Source organism: Scyliorhinus canicula, chromosome 15, assembly GCF_902713615.1.
Source record: "Scyliorhinus canicula chromosome 15, sScyCan1.1, whole genome shotgun sequence".
Taxonomy (NCBI): Eukaryota; Metazoa; Chordata; class Chondrichthyes; order Carcharhiniformes; family Scyliorhinidae; genus Scyliorhinus; species Scyliorhinus canicula.
Genome location: NC_052160.1, coordinates 1,522,587 through 1,541,677, shown reverse-complemented (window position 1 = coordinate 1,541,677; position 19,091 = coordinate 1,522,587). Strand labels below are relative to the sequence as shown.

Here is a 19,091-nt window from a genome sequence, read left to right as displayed (position 1 = left end):
AGAAACAGCTGCCCCTCTGAGTTCATGGACCACTGTAGAGCTATACAAATAAACAACAGTAAGCCTTTCTTGCAAACTGCCTGGGCCTTCAATCAAAAAGCTCATAAAAGGCAATGGTCTGTGAAATTGAATATAAACAATACAGTTCAAAGCTTTTAGGCTTCTAGGCATAGGGAATGAAATTGGCAGTCAAAACAAAACACTTCAAAGATTTCCACTACATTAAAAAGAATGGTCTTGAAAAGGGTCCAGAGGAGGTTCACAAGAATGATCCCTGGAATGAAGAGCTTGTCGTATGAGGAAGGGCCGAGGACTCTGGGTCTACCCGTGATCCCATGTGCTTTAACTGTGCATTGTAATCTGCTATGTCAGATCTGTTTGAAAGCGTTCTGAAACGCACGGTAGCATTGTAGATAGCACAATCGCTTCACAGCTCCAGGGTCCCAGGTTCGATTCAGGCTTGGGTCACTGTCTGTGCGGAGACTGCACATCCTCCCCGTGTGTGCGTGGGTTTCCTCCGGGTGCTCCGGTTTCCTCCCACAGTCACAGTCAAGATGTGCAGGTTAGGTGGATTGGCCATGATAAATTGCCCTTAGTGTCCAAAATTGCCCTTAGTGTTGGGTGGGGTTACTGGGTTATGGGGATAGGGTGGAGGTGTTAACCTTGGGTAGGGTGTTCTTTCCAAGAGCCGGTGCAGACTCGATGGGCTGAATGGCCTCCTTCTGCACTGTAAATTCTATGATCTATGATGAAAGTGTAAATCATAGAATCGTAGAATTTACAGTACAGAAGGAGGCCATTCGGCCCATTGAGTATGCACCGGCTCTTGGAAAGAGCACCCCACTTAAACCCAAACCTCCACCCTATCCCCATAAACCAGTAACCCCACCTAACCTAAGGGCAATTTAGCTTGGCCAATCCATCTTACCTACACATCTTTGGACTGTGGGAGGAAACCGGAGCACCCGGAGGAAACCCATGCAGACATGGGGAGAACATGCAGACTCCGCACAGACAGTAATCCAAATCGGGAATTGAACCTGGGACCCTGGAGATGTGAAGCAACTGTGCTACCCATTGTGCTACAGTACTGCCCTCAGACCAAATAAACCACATCCACTGGTTCCCCCTTATCAACTCTACTAGTTATATCTTCAAAGAACTCCAGTAGATTTGTCAAAGGGATTGGAGTTTAAAAATAGGGAGGTTTAGTTGCAATTGTACAGGGTGTTGGTGAAGCCTCACCTGGAATACTGCATACAGTTTTGTTCCCCTTACCTAAAAAAGGATATAGTAACATTGGAGGAAGCCCAAAGGCGATTCACCAGGTTAATTTCTGGGGTGAGAGGGCTGTCCTATCAAGAGAGACTAAATAGTCTTGGTCAGTATTCCTCGGAGTTTAGAAAAGTGAGGGGTGATCTTATTCAAACATATAAGATCCTGAGGGGGCTTGACAGTGTAGATAGTGAGATGTTTTCATGAGTGGGAGAGTCTCAAACAAGGGGACATAGCTATAAGATAAAGGGCCAGTCATTTAAAACAGGTGCGTAGAAATTCCTTCTCCCATCACAGAGCATAGTGAATCTCTAGAATTCTCTGCCCTGGAGGGTGGTAGATGCTGGATCATTAGAAGTATTTAAAGTGGAGCTGGATACAGCTCACAGCCATGATGGCATTGAATAGCAGGGCAGGCTTGAAGGGCCTGGTACCTGACTCCTGCTTCTATTTCTTGAGTTCTTTCTACTTTTACCTTCATCCCACAGATCTTTGAACTTGGTATACTGACAGACTGCTCAAAGGGTTTAGGGGTACAGATGGGAACACTTTCACTCTATTATCACAGAACTGTATTTTTGAGATACCGGCAGACAGGGTTTAAAGGCTGCAAATGGGACAATCAGGCAAACAACCCCCATTCCAGGAAAGTTCCCTGACCAGAGCCCCTCCAGCCCAGCACAAGCCCCCCCTGACTCCACCCTCCCATGAAGGATCCCCCTCAGCACCCTGGAGGCATTTGTAGGGAGAGTACTCACCCCCATGCCATCCCTCAGACTGCGAGCCACCAGATTCCCGTTGCTCAGGTTTGCACCAAATCACGGCAGTGGGACTCTCAGGGCGGGGGGTCGGGGGGGGGGGGGGGGGGGCTGTAGTACCCAAGGGAGCAGGTGAATCGGGCGTCCTGCCTGTAAATTATATTAAAAACAGTTCTAATGACCTATTTGCATGTTCCTGCCGGATCTGGGTGGGAACTTTGTCAGGGATGTCGGGAAGGTCATCGGGGCCAGTGAGGTGAGCTGGGAGATTCACAACCGGCGTGAAACCCGTTTTTGGCCTGATGCCTGATTCACCGAGCCCTGGGGTTCTCTCTGCTGGCGGGCGGCCCTGGAAAATCCCAGTCATTAACTCTAATGATGCTGCCAGGGTAGTTCAGATGTTCATCATCCACTCTAATTTGCCCTTGTATTTTTGTGTTCTCATATACAAAAATGTGACTAACAAAACACAAGCCTCTATTCCTGAGGCTGTGCCGGCACCAACGGCGGATCCGTGGGTGTTTCACGACGGGAAAATCGGCAAGTACCCCTCACCGATTCCGGTACCGTTGAGGGGCGAGCACGAATCACGAGGAAAACGGCCGGAGAATCGCCAGGTCCCGGGTCGTGGACGTGCAGGGCTAACAAGCTGCACAGTCACACTGGAAAGCATGGCGCCGGCCATGCTAGACTGTGTACCTGCCAACCCTGATGCCACAGCCCACCCCCCACCACTCCCCCAACCCGAGCAGAAGCCCCCTGACCTAGCGTGGTAGCGCTGGTCACTGAATGTAGCCGGCACGCCAGGTTCCTGACCACTGAGATCACATATCCGTGCTGTCGGGAACTCGGCCCATCGGGGGCGGAGCATCACGGGTGGCCGGCTGATGACTTGGCAATGGCGTTGCGACCGCATGTGGCGCGTGCCCCGATGATGGCGATTTGGAGGGGGCGGAACATCGCAAACCGACGTCAAACCTGGGCCGGCACCAATTCCGGCGTCAGAAGCCATTCTCCGCCCGATCGCCGATTCCGATTTTGGCTTCGGCTGCGGAGAATTCCGCCCAAGCTATGTTTCCTCACTATGTTAATGCAACTGAGTTCAAAATGTTAAATCAACTTCAGTATGGAAACAGTGTGGCCATTTAATATTTCGATTGTAGTAAATTTACAAAGATTATGTATACAAGGTGGAACTTTTCTTTAAAGCCTTACTGTACTGCGAACAGCAATAGCAAAATTGTTCTGGTTTCTCTTTGTTACATTTAGAAAATATTACATTGACATTCAACGAAAGGAAGATGGATTTGACCTCTCTGGAATTGATAGATCTCACCAATTGTACCCTAATCTTAAACCAGTAAGTATAATGCAGTGAAAGAATTTTTGATTCTTCATAAATCCGCCAGTAAGTTCTTCTTGGTTTACCTGCAAATCAACCATCCAATAATTTTCCCAATCATAAAACAGGCCAGCGCTGTTACAATTACAGTATGCACTGTAATTGCGGTGATAATGTCCACATGATTTCAAGATATTTATTCAAAGTGACTTCCCAGGTGGATCAAGATAGATTACTTTAAATTTTGTTGGCAAAAAATGACCAAAATGCTTTAAAATCTAATGAGTTGTGTGGTACAAGAATGTACAGTCGATGAGCTGATATATTTTTCATATATCAGTCTTTACAGTATTAACCTATTATAATTCAATAGGTATAAAATACAACTGGCTATTTACTATCTATTCCCACCCCCTCTTTTCTAACTCCCCCCACTCTCTACATACATACACACACACACACACACACACACACACACACACACACACAGACAAACAACACAAGGAAAAGGGTGGGTGAGAGGTAAAGAAGATATAATAAAATAAAATAATTCAGATGGGTGTCTTCCAGTTAGTTTCTTCCTCAAGGTTATGTCTTCAGTTGGGTACTTCATTTTACTTCAGCTTGTAATGATCGTCACTGCAGAGACACAGGCAGCAGGGAGAGGGAGAAAACACAGCTCCTCATCCTCCCACTGATCCTCATCCTGCCGCAACCAGTCCACAGCAGACACCATCTCCCTGGCCCTACACTCATCCCTGGAGCATCTCGACAACAAGGATTCCTACAACAGACTCCTATATATTGACTACAGCTCCGCCTTGAAATGTAATGAAATGAAAATCGCTTATTGTCACAAGTAGGCTTCAAATGAAGTTACTGTGAAAAGCCTCCAATACCATAATCCCAGCCAAGCTCATATCAAAGCTCCAAAACCTAGGACTTGGCTCCTCACTCTGCACCTGGATCCCCAACTTTCTGACCCATAGACCACAATCAGTAAGAATAAACAACAACGCCTCCACAATAGTCCTCAATACCGGGGTCCCGCAAGGCTGCGTACTTAGCCCCCTACACACAAAATACTCCCCCTACTCCCTGTACACAAAATACTTTTCACTGTACCTTGGTACACATGACAATAATCAGAACAAATCCAATTCCAGAGTTTAGAAGCTTCTGGCATTCTCTTAATTCTCTGTTGATTCAGAATCATTTGTACCGTTGACACAGTAAATGTGCCAGGCACGCACTTATATTATAACAAGAAAGCAGCAAGAGAGAGAGAGCGCGTTCCTTCTCCTTCCAAGGTCTAAACACTTCTGCCATGCTCTCTCAGAAAGCATCGCACAGGAATTAATCATTGACTGTTGTCAGGCACAACACTGTATGCTTGGAGCTAAAGGTCAACACAGCGCTCATGCTCCACAACGACGACTCCGTGTCAGAGACTGTGGCATTCAGACCCTCCGGAATCTCCAGCATATCACCTCGCGCGTCCCATTAGACATCTAGCATTTGCCACCTCATTGATACTCCAGAGACTCATCATCTTCCTCGGACTCAGCATGGTCCTGATCTCCAGCAGCCTGCCTCCACCTCCTGCTCAAGCAAGCGTGCTGAGCCCTCCCTGCTGTACACCACCAATTCAGACGACTTGCTAATGCCCACCGAAGTGTCGGTATCTGCTTTGGTGCTGAGAGAGGGTGTGCCGCAGGTGCATCTTGCAAAGTCTCCTGCTCCTGTGCCAATGGAGGATCATTGGCCTCCTGGCTGTCTCTGGTGGGTGACACATCTGAGGGATTAAAACAATAGGTCAGAACTGTTAGTCATGTCACACAGAGTCAATGTCCACAGCCTGCTGCTCCGTATGATTGCTCTCCGAAGCATTACCATGGCTCAGAGATTGGCAGGTCACTGAACTCGTTCTGCGGGATGAGACCCACTCATCCTTTCCATTCGGCCTGTCATGCTTCAGCCCACTGTTTCTATTGATTATTTATTTTTTTAAAACCTTTGCCGTTGACTTGATATATCCTTTGTGTTATTTTCACATTTTTACACTTCTTTACTTTCATTGTATCCCTTTGTTGCTTTTAATATCTCCCAGGTTGCTGGAATAACACTCTTTAACATTTGTGTAAGCATTTGCTTTTTAGCTTGACACTGTCATTAACTCATTTGTTTAACATGTTTGCTTAACTATTCAAGTGAAGTCTCTGTCTTGTGGCATTATGCACAGATACTTCATGTTGTTTCTCTATAGATTTGTGAATTAACTGTTCAGCCCAATTTACTGTAATTTCTCATCCCATCAACGTAAATTGAAAACTTTTATTTGTTACTCTCCTCCCTCAACCTGAACGTCAAATTAAATCAAAGTGTTGTCACTGACCATCAGATTGTTAATTAATTCTGGATCAATACTTATTTTTGAATCCAGTGTGGTCAGTAGTCTTGTTCATTCTAAAACATACTCTTCCAGAATATTAAAACCTCTCAATATGACCATTTTGTTTTGGCTACATATATCCTTGGTTTCCATATTTATATATATAACCTGTTCCATCACTTCTATCTGGAGGTCTGTGGAGAATGGCAATCAGTACAGCTTAATACCAGATTTTTACATCCTCTGTTATTCTTTCCATCTACCCACACAAGACAGCCAAAGGCAGTAAAATGTGATATTGCAAAGTCAATTAGTCACAGTCAGCTCTCAACAGTGGCTCAGAGATTGAACCAGAGCCATAAACGTTTTAAGTTTTAAGACGGTGCGGAAAGATTGAGTCGTTCCAGGAGTGATAACATAAGAAATAGGGCTTGTTATTTTAAAAACAAACTTTATTAACAAAAAAGAAAACAATATTTAAACTTGTAAACTTCACCCTAACAATATCCAATTACATGTAGATTCTTAACCTTAGCACACTAGTTCGCATTAAACAGCACGTGGCAGAACATGCAGCACTTACACCGGAAGACAAAGGCGATACTTGCATTTAGGAAGCAATTTTTCTTCTGTTAGGGACATTCGTTCAGAACCCCAAAGAACAAAGGATCTGGAGCATCCTGTGTATTCCCAGATCCTTTGTGTTTCTGTTTCTTATGCCCTCGCACCTCTTTAATTCCTCTCCCTCTGCCTCATTTTGATAGATGAAGGTGAGTGGAATGGCATGTAGTGCAGGAAAAGGAGATGCTGACTGCTGCGGGCATCATTTTTGATGGTATGCAGAAGAAAAGTAGTGCTCATTGACTCCCTTCCCATTCCTCTACCATTAATCTGCCCATTGCCCCTGTCATATGGCTGGTGAGGTAGTCAGAGGCTAACCTTATCCTCATCTTGGTTTCCTCCTTTTATCCTTCTGCCTCAATCTATTTCATTTCCAGAGATTTTGTTTATCATTCAGTCTACTTCTATTTAATAAACCAAATTAGAGAGAGGAAAGGTCTGTTGTCTCTCTGCTCGACCTCGCCAAGTTAGCAATTTGAAACTGTGTCGCAGGTGATGGCATTTAGATTTACAAATTATTAACAAAAAGACGCTGTTGCCTTCAAAATTCAGGACTTTCTTTCAAATGTAACTAATGTTTCTAGAAATAACTGTCTATATTAGTTTACACATTTCCTGAAATAGATAGAACGAAAGCTGCAGCAGGAAAATAATTGCTAAAGTATTTGTTAACAGTGGCTCATCTTGAAATAATTTGAAAAAGTAAAATTGTAAATAAAAATATTCTATGGATATGGCTGACTGAACAGGGTGGCTGTGTCCTGGGAAATTAGATGCACTGAATAATCTTTGACTACATAATCCAAATTTAATAACAGCATCACCAATCTGGGCAAAGTTTCAAATCCAAACTCAGGCTTTTAGGAAATGGTAACATCTTCAAACTTCTAATGAAGGTTTCTAAATACACAAAACACAATTCAGTGGATATATATATAATATTATGAAATATGAAGTGTTTAAATGTTTCATTTCATTTAAACCCTTATATTGGATATTTATAAAATTCAGACGCTTAATAAAATGCAAAAATGATGGATTTGATCAATGTTACCTTTGACCTTTGTGATATGTTTTTGAGATGTCAAGGAGATTAGATGTAGGGACCATAAGACCATAAGACCATAAGACATAGGAGTGGAAGTAAGGCCATTCGGCCCATCGAGTCCACTCCACCATTCAATCATGGTTGATTTCAACTCCATTTACCCGCTCTCTCCCCATAGCCCTTAATTCCTCGAGAAATCAAGAATTTATCAATTTCTGTCTTAAAGACACTCAATGTCCCGGCCTCCACCGCCCTCTGTGGCAATGAATTCCACAGACCTACCACTCTCTGGCTGAAGAAATTTCTCCTCATCTCTGTTCTAAAGTGACTCCCTTTTATTCTAAGGCTGTGCCCCCGCGTCCTAGTCTCCCCTGCTAATGGAAACAACTTCCCTACGTCCATCCTATCCAAGCCATTCATTATCTTGTACGTTTCTATTAGATCTCCCCTCAACCTCCTAAACTCCAACGAATATAATCCCACGATCCTCAGACGTTCATCGTATGTTAGGCCTACCATTCCTGGGATCATCCGTGTGAATCTTCGCTGGACCCGCTCCAGTGCCAGTATGTCCTTCCTGAGGTATGGGGCCCAAAATTGCTCACAGTATTCTAAATGGGGCCTAACTAGTGCTTTATAAAGCCTCAGAAGTACATCCCTGCTTTTATATTCCAAGCCTCTTGAGATAAATGACAACATTACATTTGCTTTTTTAATGTAATGTTGTCATTTATCTCAAGAGGCTTGGAATATAAAAGCAGGGATGTACTTCTGAGGCTTTATAAAGCACTAGTTAGGCCCCATTTAGAATACTGTGAGCAATTTTGGGCCCCATACCTCAGGAAGGACATACTGGCACTGGAGCGGGTCCAGCGAAGATTCACACGGATGATCCCAGGAATGGTAGGCCTAACATACGATGAACGTCTGAGGATCGTGGGATTATATTCGTTGGAGTTTAGGAGGTTGAGGGGAGATCTAATAGAAACGTACAAGATAATGAATGGCTTGGATAGGACAAAAAATACAATTTAAAAGTAGGTATATAAATAGAAAAATAAGAGAACTACAGTGTTTAACAGCACATATAAACACAACCAGATACATTTGGATCATATCAATGAGAGGTTGCACAATTAAATAACTTACCGTTGACATTATGAAGAATTGTTTCATTTGGTTCTATTCTGTGGTTGAAAACACTTCTCCGTATGGAAAGCAGACCATTAACTTTGTCTTTCTACTGTTCTTTCTTTCTAATCATTGTTTTCCCAACATGCCTGTACATGCAATTTACAACTTTTATTTATAGTTTGTTTGCTTCTCAATTTTTAACTCACAGCAAATATATCAATGCAATTTATAGCTCTTTATAACTGCACTCGGGAGTTAACGTATTTATTCTTTAAGTTAATATACATACATACTGGGTGAAATTCTCTGCCTCGCAGGCAGAGAATCATGCATCTGGCCAAAGTCGAGGTCTGCGCCCGGCACTAATTCGGTGCCAAGCTCCGGTCTCTCGCTGGTGGCGAGAACTCAGTTTGCGCCCGGCAGCGGCATGCAAAACCGGCATTTGCATGCATTTAAATTTGATGACCCACGTTTGACCCACTGTGCTCCGGGCCTCCACGATGCTCCGTCCTTCTCAGGTGGAAGTCACGTAATTTACTGCAGGTATTTACAAACGGAGACTTGGCACCATGACTGCAGAGAGGGAGAGAGAAGGTAAGCAAAGTTTGAAAAACTGTTCCAAATTGTAGCACATGCTGGGGCGTGGCTGCCAGGGCCGGTGGGAGAGGATGGCAGGGAGCGACTTGGTGACAGCTCCGTGGATTTGGGGTGTCCCCCTTGGATAGGGGTAGCTCCTCGGGATTGGGGTTAGTATTCCATTTGTGTAATATTGCATAGAATGTTTAAACTAATGTGGCAGGGGGATGGGAACCAAATGAGGAGGTTAGTGGACAGTAAGGATGTAGTAACTAAAGCCTGTAAGGAACTAGATCATGAAGTCAGCGTGACTAAGGGGAAGAGTAGGCAGGGAGCAGATGATGAACGCAAAGGGACTGGTGGTCTGAGGTGCATTTGTTTAAATGCAAGAAGTGTAGTAGGTAAGGCAGATGAACTTAGGGCTTGGATTAGTACCTGGGAGTATGATGTTATTGCTATTACTGAGACTTGGTTGAGGGAAGGGCATGATTGGCAACTAAATATCCCCTTATTTCGATGCTTCAGGCGGGATAGAGAGGGAGGTAAAAGGGGTGGAGGAGTTGCATTACTGGTCAGAGAGGATATCACAGCTGTGCTGAAGGAGGGCACTATGGAGGACTCGAGCAGTGAGGCGATATGGGCAGAGCTCAGAAATATGAAGGGTGCGGTAACAATGTTGGGGCTGTACTACAGACCTCCAAACAGCGAACGTGAGATAGAGGTACAAATATGTAAACAGATTATGGAAAGATGTAGGAGAAGTAGGGTGGTGGTGAAAGGAGATTTTAAGTTTCCCAACATTGACTGGGATACACCTAGTGTCAGAGGCCTAGATGGAGCAGAATTTGTAAGGAGCATCCAGGAGGATTTTCTAGAGCAGTATATAAACAGTCCAACTCGGGAAGGGGCCATACTGGACCTGGTGTTGGGGAATGCGCCCGGCCATGTGGTTGAAGTTTCAGTTGGGGATTGCTTTGGGAATAGTGATCACAATTCCGTAAGTTTTAGAATACTCATGGACAAAGACGAGAGTGGTCCTAAAGGAAGAGTGCTAAATTGGGGGAAGGCCAACTATACTAAAATTCAGCAGGAGCTGGGGAATGTGGATTGGGAGCAGCTGTTTGAAGGTAAATCCACATTTGATATCATAGAATTTACAGTGCAGAAGGAGGCCATTCGGCCCATCGAGTCTGCACCGGCTCTTGGAAAGAGCACCCTACCCAAGGTCAACCCCTCCACCTTATCCCCATAACCCAGTAACCCCACCCAATACTAAGGGCAATTTTGGACACTAAGGGCAAATTATCATGGCCAATCCACCTAACCTGCACATCTTTGAACTGTGGGAGGAAACCCAAGCACACACGGGGAGGATGTGCAGACTCCACACAGACAGTGACCCAAGCCGGAATCGAACCTGGGATCCTGGAGCTGTGAAGCAATTGTGCTATCCATAAGGCTACCGTGCTGAGGCTTTTAAAGAGAGGTTGATTAGAGTGCAGGACAGACATGTCCCTGTGAAAATGAGGGGAAAAAATGGCAAGATTAGGGAACCATGGATGACGGGTGAAATTGTGAGACCAGCTAAGAGGAAAAAGGAAGCATACATAAGGTCTAGGTGACTGAAGACAGACGAAGCTTTGGAAGAATATCGGGAATGTAGGACCAATCTGAAACGAGGAATCAAGAGGGCTAAAAGGGGTCATGATATTTCTTGAGCAAACAGGGTTAAGGAAAATCCCAAAGCCTTTTATTCATATATAAGGAGCAAGAGGGTGACTAGAGAAAGGGTTGGCCCACTCAAGGACAAAGGAGGAAAGTTATGCGTGGAGTCAGAGAAAATGGGTGAGATTCTTAATGAGTACTTTGCATCGGTATTCATCGAGGAGAGGGACATGACGGATGTTGAGGTTAGGGATAGATGTTTGATTACTCTAGGTCAAGTCGGCATAAAGAGGGAGGATGTGTTGGGTATTCTAAAAGGCATTAAGGTGGACAAGCCCCCAGGTCTGGATCTGATCTATCCCAGGTTACTGAGGGAACTGAGAGAGGAAATAGCTGGGGCCTTAACAGATATCTTTGCAGCATCCTTGAACACAGGTGAGGTACCGGAGGACTGGAGAATTGCTAATGTTGTCCCCTTGTTTAAGAAGGGTAGCAGGGATATTCCAGGTAATTATAGACCAGTGAGCCTGATGTCAGTGGTAGGGAAGCTGCCGGAGAAGATACTGAGGGATAGGATCTATTCCCATTTGGAAGAAGATGGGCTTATCAGTGAGACAGGCAACATGGTTTTGTGCAGGGAAGGTCATGTCTTACCAACTTAATAGAATTCTTTGAGGAAGTGACAAAGTTAATTGATGAGGGAAGGGCTGTAGATGTCATATACATGGATTCAGTAAGGCGTTTGATAAGGTTTCCCATGGTAGGCTGATGGAGAAAGTGAAGTCTCATGGGGTCCAGGGTGTACTAGCTAGATGGATAAAGAACTGGCTGGGCAACAGGAAACAGAGAGTAGTAGTGGGAGGGAGTTTCTCAAAATGGAGAACTGTGACCAGTGGTGTTCCACAGGGATCCGTGCTGGGACCACTGTTGTTTGTGATATACATAAATGATCTGGAGGAAGGTATAGGTGGTCTGATTAGTAAGTTTGCAGATGGCATAAAGATTGGTGGGGTAGCAGACAGTAAAGGGGGCTGTCAGAGAATACAACAGAATATAGATAGATTGGAGAGTTGGGCGGAGAAATGGCAGATGGAGTTCAATCCGGACAAATGCGAGGTGATGCATTTTGGAAGATCCAATTCAAGAGCAAACTATACGGTAAATGAAAAAGCCTTGGGAAAATTGATGTACAGAGAGATCTGGGTGTTCAAGTCCATTGTATCCTAAAGGTGGCTGCACAGGTCGATGGAGTGGTCAAGAAGGCATACGGCATGCTTTCCTTCATCGGAAGGGGTATTGAGTACAAGAGTTGGCAGGTCATGTTACAGTTGTATAAGACTTTGGTTCGGCCACATTTGGAATACTGCGTACAGTTCTGGTCGCCACATTACGAAAAGGATGTGGATGCTTTGGAGAGGGTGCAGAGGAGGTTCACCAGGATGTTGCCTGGTATGGAGGGCGCTAGCTATGAAGAGAGGTTGAGTAGATTAGGATTATTTTCATTAGAAAGACGGAGATTGAGGGGGGACCTCATTGAGGTGTACAAAATCATGAGAGGTATAGGCAGGGTGGACAGCAAGAAGCTGTTTCCCAGAGTGGGGGACTCAATTACTAGGAGTCACGAGTTCAAGGTGAGAGAGGAAAAGTTTAAGGGAGATATGCGTGGAAAGTTCTTTACGCAGAGGGTGGTGGGTGCCTGGAATGCATTGTGGGCAAAGGTGGTAGAGGCGGGCACGATAGCATTGTTTAAGATGTATCTAGACAGATACATGAATCGGCAGGGAGCAGAGTGATACAGATCCTTAGAAAATAGGCGACAGTTTTAGATAGAGGATCTGGATCGGCGCAGGCTTGGAGGGCCGAAGGGCCTGTTCCCGTACTGTAATTTTTCTTTGTTCTTATGTAAAATCAGCCTTCCTTCTGATCCTGTGGATTTCCCGCCCATTGAGTATGTTAAACTGACTCCAATGGGTTGAATTACTTCTTTTATGTCCAAAAACAGAAATGAAAGGAGATTCCACGGTATTACAAAGACGCTATGGCACAGAAACATCTGGTACATGCTGCATTTATGCTTTAAGCAGGTCTTCTCCAACCCCTCTTCATCTCTCATGAACTTATCTGATTGCCCTGAAATGCAACTAGGCTTATTCACCACGACCAGTCCTTGTACACATTCTAACTACTCTTTGGGTAAAAGAAAAATCTTCTGAATTCACCGCAGGATTTAGTAGTAACTATCTTCTATTTTTGGTTCCTAGTTTTGGTCTCCTCCATATTTTGTGAATGCTCAAATATATGGGACTGTCAAAACGTCAGCGCAAAGCCTCCTGAGTAAGTAGGTGAAATAAGGAACAAAGATGGATAATCACAATGGAAAACTGCTTAAAAATACAACAGCAAACCTTCTTTGAGAAATATTTAGATTCACTTCTACCCACAACATTCAACTCTGCATATGGGTGTTTACGACTAAGTAGAAAAACCTCTGAGAAATAGCATGCAGTCTAAATTATGGTACTGGAGTCTAATTCAAGTAGTCAAAATGGGAAACTAGTGAGTACTCGTAAGAAAAAGTAGCAGATGTAGACCATACTCAGGCCTAATCTGCCATTCAATCATGGCTGATCTTCTGCATCATCTCCAATTACCCACCCTCTCTCTATGTGGATTGATTCCCTGAAAGAGCAAGCATCTACCTATCCCAGTTTTGAACGTACTTACGATGGAGCACCTTCAACTCTCTGCAGCAGGGAATTCCAAAGATTCACAATCCTCGGAGTGAAGTATAGAATAGAACAGTACAGCACAGAACAGGCCCTTCGGCCCTCGATGTTGTGCCGAACTACTTAAACCCACGTAACCCGTATACCCGTAACCCAACAATCCCCCCATTAACCTTACACTACGGGCAATTTATCATGGCCAATCCACCTAACCCACATATCTTTGGACTGTGGGAGGAAACCGGAGCACCCGGAGGAAACCCACGCACACACGGGGAGGACGTGCAGACTCCACACAGACAGTGACCCAGCCGGGAATCGAACCTGGGACCCTGGAGCTGTGAAGCATCGATGCTAACCACCATGCTACTGTGAGGCCCCAAAGTAATTTCTCCTTAGCTCAGTCCTACATGTGCGACCCTTATCTCCTGTTCAAGATCACCCAGCCAGGGAAAACAAGCTCTTAGGGTCTCATCTCTTGTATAGAATAAGTTTATTCAACCTCTCATCACTATCCTCTCATCCCAGGAACTAATCTAGTGAATCCTAGCTGTATAGCCTCCATGGCAAGCATATATCCGTCCTTGGATACGGAGACCAGAACTGCACACAGTATTCCAGGTGTGGTCTCACAAAAGCCCTTGAAATTGCAGCAAGACTTCCTTTGTATTTGAATGCCCTTGCAATAAAGCCAACATGCCAGTCATCTTAGTTGCTATACCGACATAACTTTCTCTGTTTGTTAAAGGAGTACACTCTAGTCTCTCTCAACATCAACATTTCAACGTTCCATGCCTTTTAAAGCAAATAATTTGTTGTTCTAATTGCCAAATTGAATAGCCTCACACTTTTTCTGTTTCTATGTCATTTGAAAACAGAGCAAGGAAAGTAAATCAGGCACCACATTCAGCGTAACAAATTCCTGCCCATATTTCTGATTAGTTACACAAACGTTCTGGTAATTTATCAATACAGTCAGCGGGAGATAATTGCATCTGATTGGTGTGTGAGATGCACTGCAATGCCCGATGAGAACTAACTCTGAGGATAAAAACAGTCAAGAAGGCAACGCAACATCACTCCAGTTATTCTTCCCTACTGTGTAGCTCAGGAATATCTTGTGTAAGAGTTGAGTTGCAGAGTACAATAGATGAATAGATCAACATGGTTCACTTTGTTTGGTTTGCTGCAAAGTCATTACCTTCTTGTATATTTGTTGTATTAAAATTGAACCAATTCCTACAGCTTCCCATCCTGTGTGTTGGAAGGCTCCATGATCGAAGTCTCAAACATTATTTCAATGATCCAAACATTAAGACGATGCTACAGATGACCTTTGGAAAAACAGTTGAAGAACAAGAAAAAAAACTGCAATTAAACTACAACAGGGAAATGGCAGTAGAAAGAATCATCAAGAAAAAAATGTCGACATTTTCTTTTTCTGTAAGTTTATTACATTAAACCAGTACACAAATACCAAAGTTTGGGGCAAAAAGACGGCGCGGCCGGTAATTGCCGGTGATCCCTCTTCCGAGATCTACCCGCTCGCCACTCTTCATGAGATCTTGGCGAGATGTCATGATCTGAATCCCGCCCATTGTGGGTAGGATCACTATCTGGCAAATTTGCATATTAGAGCGAGACAGCTGATCGCACTATTAATATGCACTCGCCAGCTCTACCTGATGCGTGGGATCTAACCCATTCGCCTTAGTGGTTTCCCTCTGGGCAAGGTGGCACCCTGGCACTGTGGTGCCACATGGGCAACTTGGCACTGCCAGTCTGGCACCTAGCACTTGCACCCTGGCATTTCTCCTGTACCGGGGATCGGGGTACCCTGCACGTGTGTGCGAGTACTTGGGGGGGGGGGGGGGGGGTGACGGAATTGTGCCCAATGTCTCTAATTATCTACTCCCCAGGGACCACTCTTTATATCAACAAAACTTAATCTTATGGCACCACAGAAGCACAGTTGTTAGCGCCAGGATCCCAGGTTTGATTCTCGGCTTGGGTCACTGTCTGTGCGGAGTCCGCACGTTCTCCCCGTGTCTGCATGTTCTCCCCGTGTCTGCGTGGGTTTCCTCCTGGTGCTCCGCTTTCCTCCCACAAGTCCCGAAAGATGTGCTGTTAGGTGAATTGGACTTTCTGAATTCTCCCTCTGTGTACCCAAACAGGCGCCGGAATGTGGCGACTAGGGGATTTTCACAGTACCTTCATTGCAGTTTTAATGTAAGCCTACTTGTGACAATAAAGATTATTTTATAAAAATGATGCTTTTCCATGCTTAAATTGCACCTTTGTCGCCAAATAGCTGCTTTTCAAACCAGGATGTTTGAAGCTATGACTGCAGCAGTCGCACACACTAACCCAGGCTTTTCACCCTTACTGCACCAAACACACACAATGAAATATCTCTGAAATTCCTACATTCATCACAACCCATTATACATTCTTGGTTGAGAGAATCTAGACACGCATCAGAGTGTTGAACCTGATGTACTGCAGGGAAACATTGCTTTATGACAGCTCTAGATCTTTGATCTCTGCTGTGAGCTTCACAACGTTTATTTATACTGGCTAAAGAGATTTCATGTGTTTGCCATTCCTTATATTGATACTTTAGAGGGTCTGAGCATCTGACAGGTATGTGTGGCAATTCTTTTGGGCAATAGTGAAAACAATTTTTATAAATGGATAAATTTTTGTAAAGCTTTTTTAACCCATCCTAACATCACTCTTGGTTCATTGGTTCTGTACAGAGGGCACGATTCTCCCCAAAAATTTCTAACTTAATTTGTGGTGGGTTTTGTTGGGAGTTTCCTGCCAGCGAGTTCCCCACCGCTATCCAATGACATGTTAGTCAACGTTTTGGGCCCCGGGGAGTTTCTCACCGGTTTAACCCACACATAGAATTTTTTTTTGCACTGGGAGCTGACCTCAGAGATCGGGCCGCCATTTTGAAAGGGTGCCCTGACCTCCTAAGTGAGCTTGTGGGTCTCACACACACCCCACCCATGGGCAATGTCACCCGCCACAAACATGGACTTTTCCCCATACCCCCCAAGTGCCCTGCTATGTGCCCCTGGGGGCCCCCCTCTCCAGACCCCATCAAGCCGCGTCCACCACAGTGAAGGCGCAACCCCAATTTATTTTTGACAGTGTCAGATCCATTAGAGCATCAACCTAGATTATGTCTTAAATGATATGCTCAAAAAGTATTTTTAACATTTATTTCAGAATTTCGACTCTGGAGATACATTTAATCTAGAAAAGTTGAAGACTGGAAAAGGGTAATGTCACTACCTTATCTCAATTCAGTTAGAACTTCTAGTATATATCAAAGTAGTCAGCTAAGGGTCACATTCCCTCTTGTGTATTATTTTTGCATCGTGCCTTTTTAATACAGAATGCATTAAATCTCCAGTCAGCTGTTCTAATCCATTTATTAACCCAGTTAAAATAAAACCGATTAATCATTGTCTTAAAACCATGCAGTTGCATGGCAGTGTCAAAAACACAGAAAGACTTGCATTTCTGTAGTGCACTTCATAGTGTCCCAAAACGCTTTGCAACAAATGAAAGACTTTTGCAGTGCAGTCACCAATGATATATAGGAATTGTGGCAGTCAACCTGCAGGAATACCTCAGGGTAGTGGCCCAGGCCCAACACCTTCAGCTGCTTCATCAATGACGTTCCTTCCATCATAAGGTCAGAAGTGAGGATGTTTGCTAATGATTGCACAATGTTCAGCACCATTCACGCCTCCTCAGAGACTGAAGTAGTCCATGTCTAAATACAGCAAGAACTGGACAAAATGCAGGCTTGGGCTGACCAATGGCAAGTAACATTCACGCCACACAACGGCCAAGCAATGACCATCTCCTACAAGGGAGAATCTGACCATCGCCCCATGACATTTAATGGTATTACCATCGCTGAATCCCCCACAATGGGGGTTACCATTGATCAGAAACATAACCAGACTAGTCATATTAATATTGTAGCTACCAGGGCAGGTCAAAGGCTAGGAATCCTGTAGTGAGTACCTCACCTCCTGGGCTGGATTCTCCGCCGTCCGCCATCAGTAGCGGAGGTCCCAGTGCAACGGAGAATCCAGCGTCAGTCAAAACAGCAACTTTCCGATTTTGATGCTCCGGTCCATTGCTGGTGGTAGCATCGAGGTTCACGCATTTGCATCCTGTGAACAGGCTAAGCACCAGATTCTCCAATTTACAACCTGTGTAAATTTCCAGTCCTTTGGGCTGGGATCTCATGGCTGGGAATTGGTGCAGGTATTTCCCAGCGTGACCCCGGCGCGGTGGGGGGGGGCTAACTTAGGGAGTTGCCCCCAAGGTCCATCCCATCCCCCCACCAGAGACCCCTCCGTAAGAGAGACCAGCACCCAAACTGCCCCCCCCCTTTACAGATAACCCCATCATAAGAGAGACCCCGTGTCCAGAGGATGCCCCCCCCCCCGCCCCTCTGGAAGTCTCCCATTACTGCGACCCGTGCCTCGAAGCTAGGGAGCAGTCCAGCCACAGACAGTGAAAAAAAAATCACTGCTTTAAACTCACCTGTGCAATACATCTGCTGACTTCGGCAGCGAGAGCCTAAATTCTTCAAAAGGAAAAAACACATCAGCTGAGTTTCAACCCTCTCAGATCTTTGATCTGCAATTCAATGTGAAATTGATTTTACTAAGCTGTGATTGACAGTTTGCACACACCCAGCCATCCAGATTGTTTACTATTATTTCCCTTCAAAGAAAAGTACAGCACAGGAACAGGCCCTTTGGCCCTGCAAGCCCGTGCCGACCATGCTGCCTGTCTAAATTAAAATCTTCTACACTTCCTGGGTCCGTATCCCTCTATTCCCATCCTATTCATGTATTTGTCCAGATGCCCCTTAAATGTCACTATCGTTCCAGCTTATACCACCTCTTCCGGCAGTGAGTTCCAGGCACCCACTACCCTCTGTGTATAAAACTTGCCTCGTACATCTCTATACATTGCCCCTCGCACCTTAAACCTATGCCACCTAGTAATTGACCCCTCTACCCTGGGGAAAAGCCTCTGAGTATCCACTCTGTCGATGCCCCTCATACTTTTGTAGACCTCTATCAGGTCACCCCTCAACCTCCTTCGTTCCAGTGAGAATAAACCGAGTTTATTCAACCGCTCCTCAGAGCTAATGTCCTCCATACCAGGCAACATCCTGGTCAATCTCTTCTGCACCTTCTCTAAAGCCTTCACATCCTTCTGGTAGTGTGGCAACCAGAATTGAACACTATACTCCAAGTGTGGCCTAACTAAGGTTCAATACAGCTGCAACATGACTTGCCAATTCTTATACTCAATGCCTCGGCCAATGAAGGCAAGCATGCCGTATGCCTTCTTGACTACCTTCTCCACCTGTGTTGCCCCTTTCAATGACCTGTGGACACCTAGATCTCTCTGACTGTCAATACTCTTGAGGGTTCTACCATTCACTGTATATTCCCTACCTGCATTAGACCTTCCTAAATGCATTACCTCACATTTGTCCAGATTAAAC

General features: G+C 44.8%; 1 protein-coding gene across 4 annotated transcripts in view; it reads left to right on the top strand.

Moving 5' to 3' along the window:
• LOC119978605 overlaps positions 1-19,091 on the top strand; it is an 84,863-nt gene that overhangs the window by 3,965 nt on the left and 61,807 nt on the right. For 3 of the 4 annotated variants that reach the window (XM_038820371.1, XM_038820372.1, XM_038820373.1), the window contains 3 exons: positions 3,303-3,393; positions 14,783-14,980; positions 16,775-16,827. In XM_038820371.1, the coding sequence (XP_038676299.1) occupies positions 3,303-3,393; positions 14,783-14,980; positions 16,775-16,827 (342 nt within the window). The remainder of the gene's footprint in view (positions 1-3,302; positions 3,394-14,782; positions 14,981-16,774; positions 16,828-19,091) is intronic. The other variant, XM_038820374.1, reaches the window with a different exon arrangement.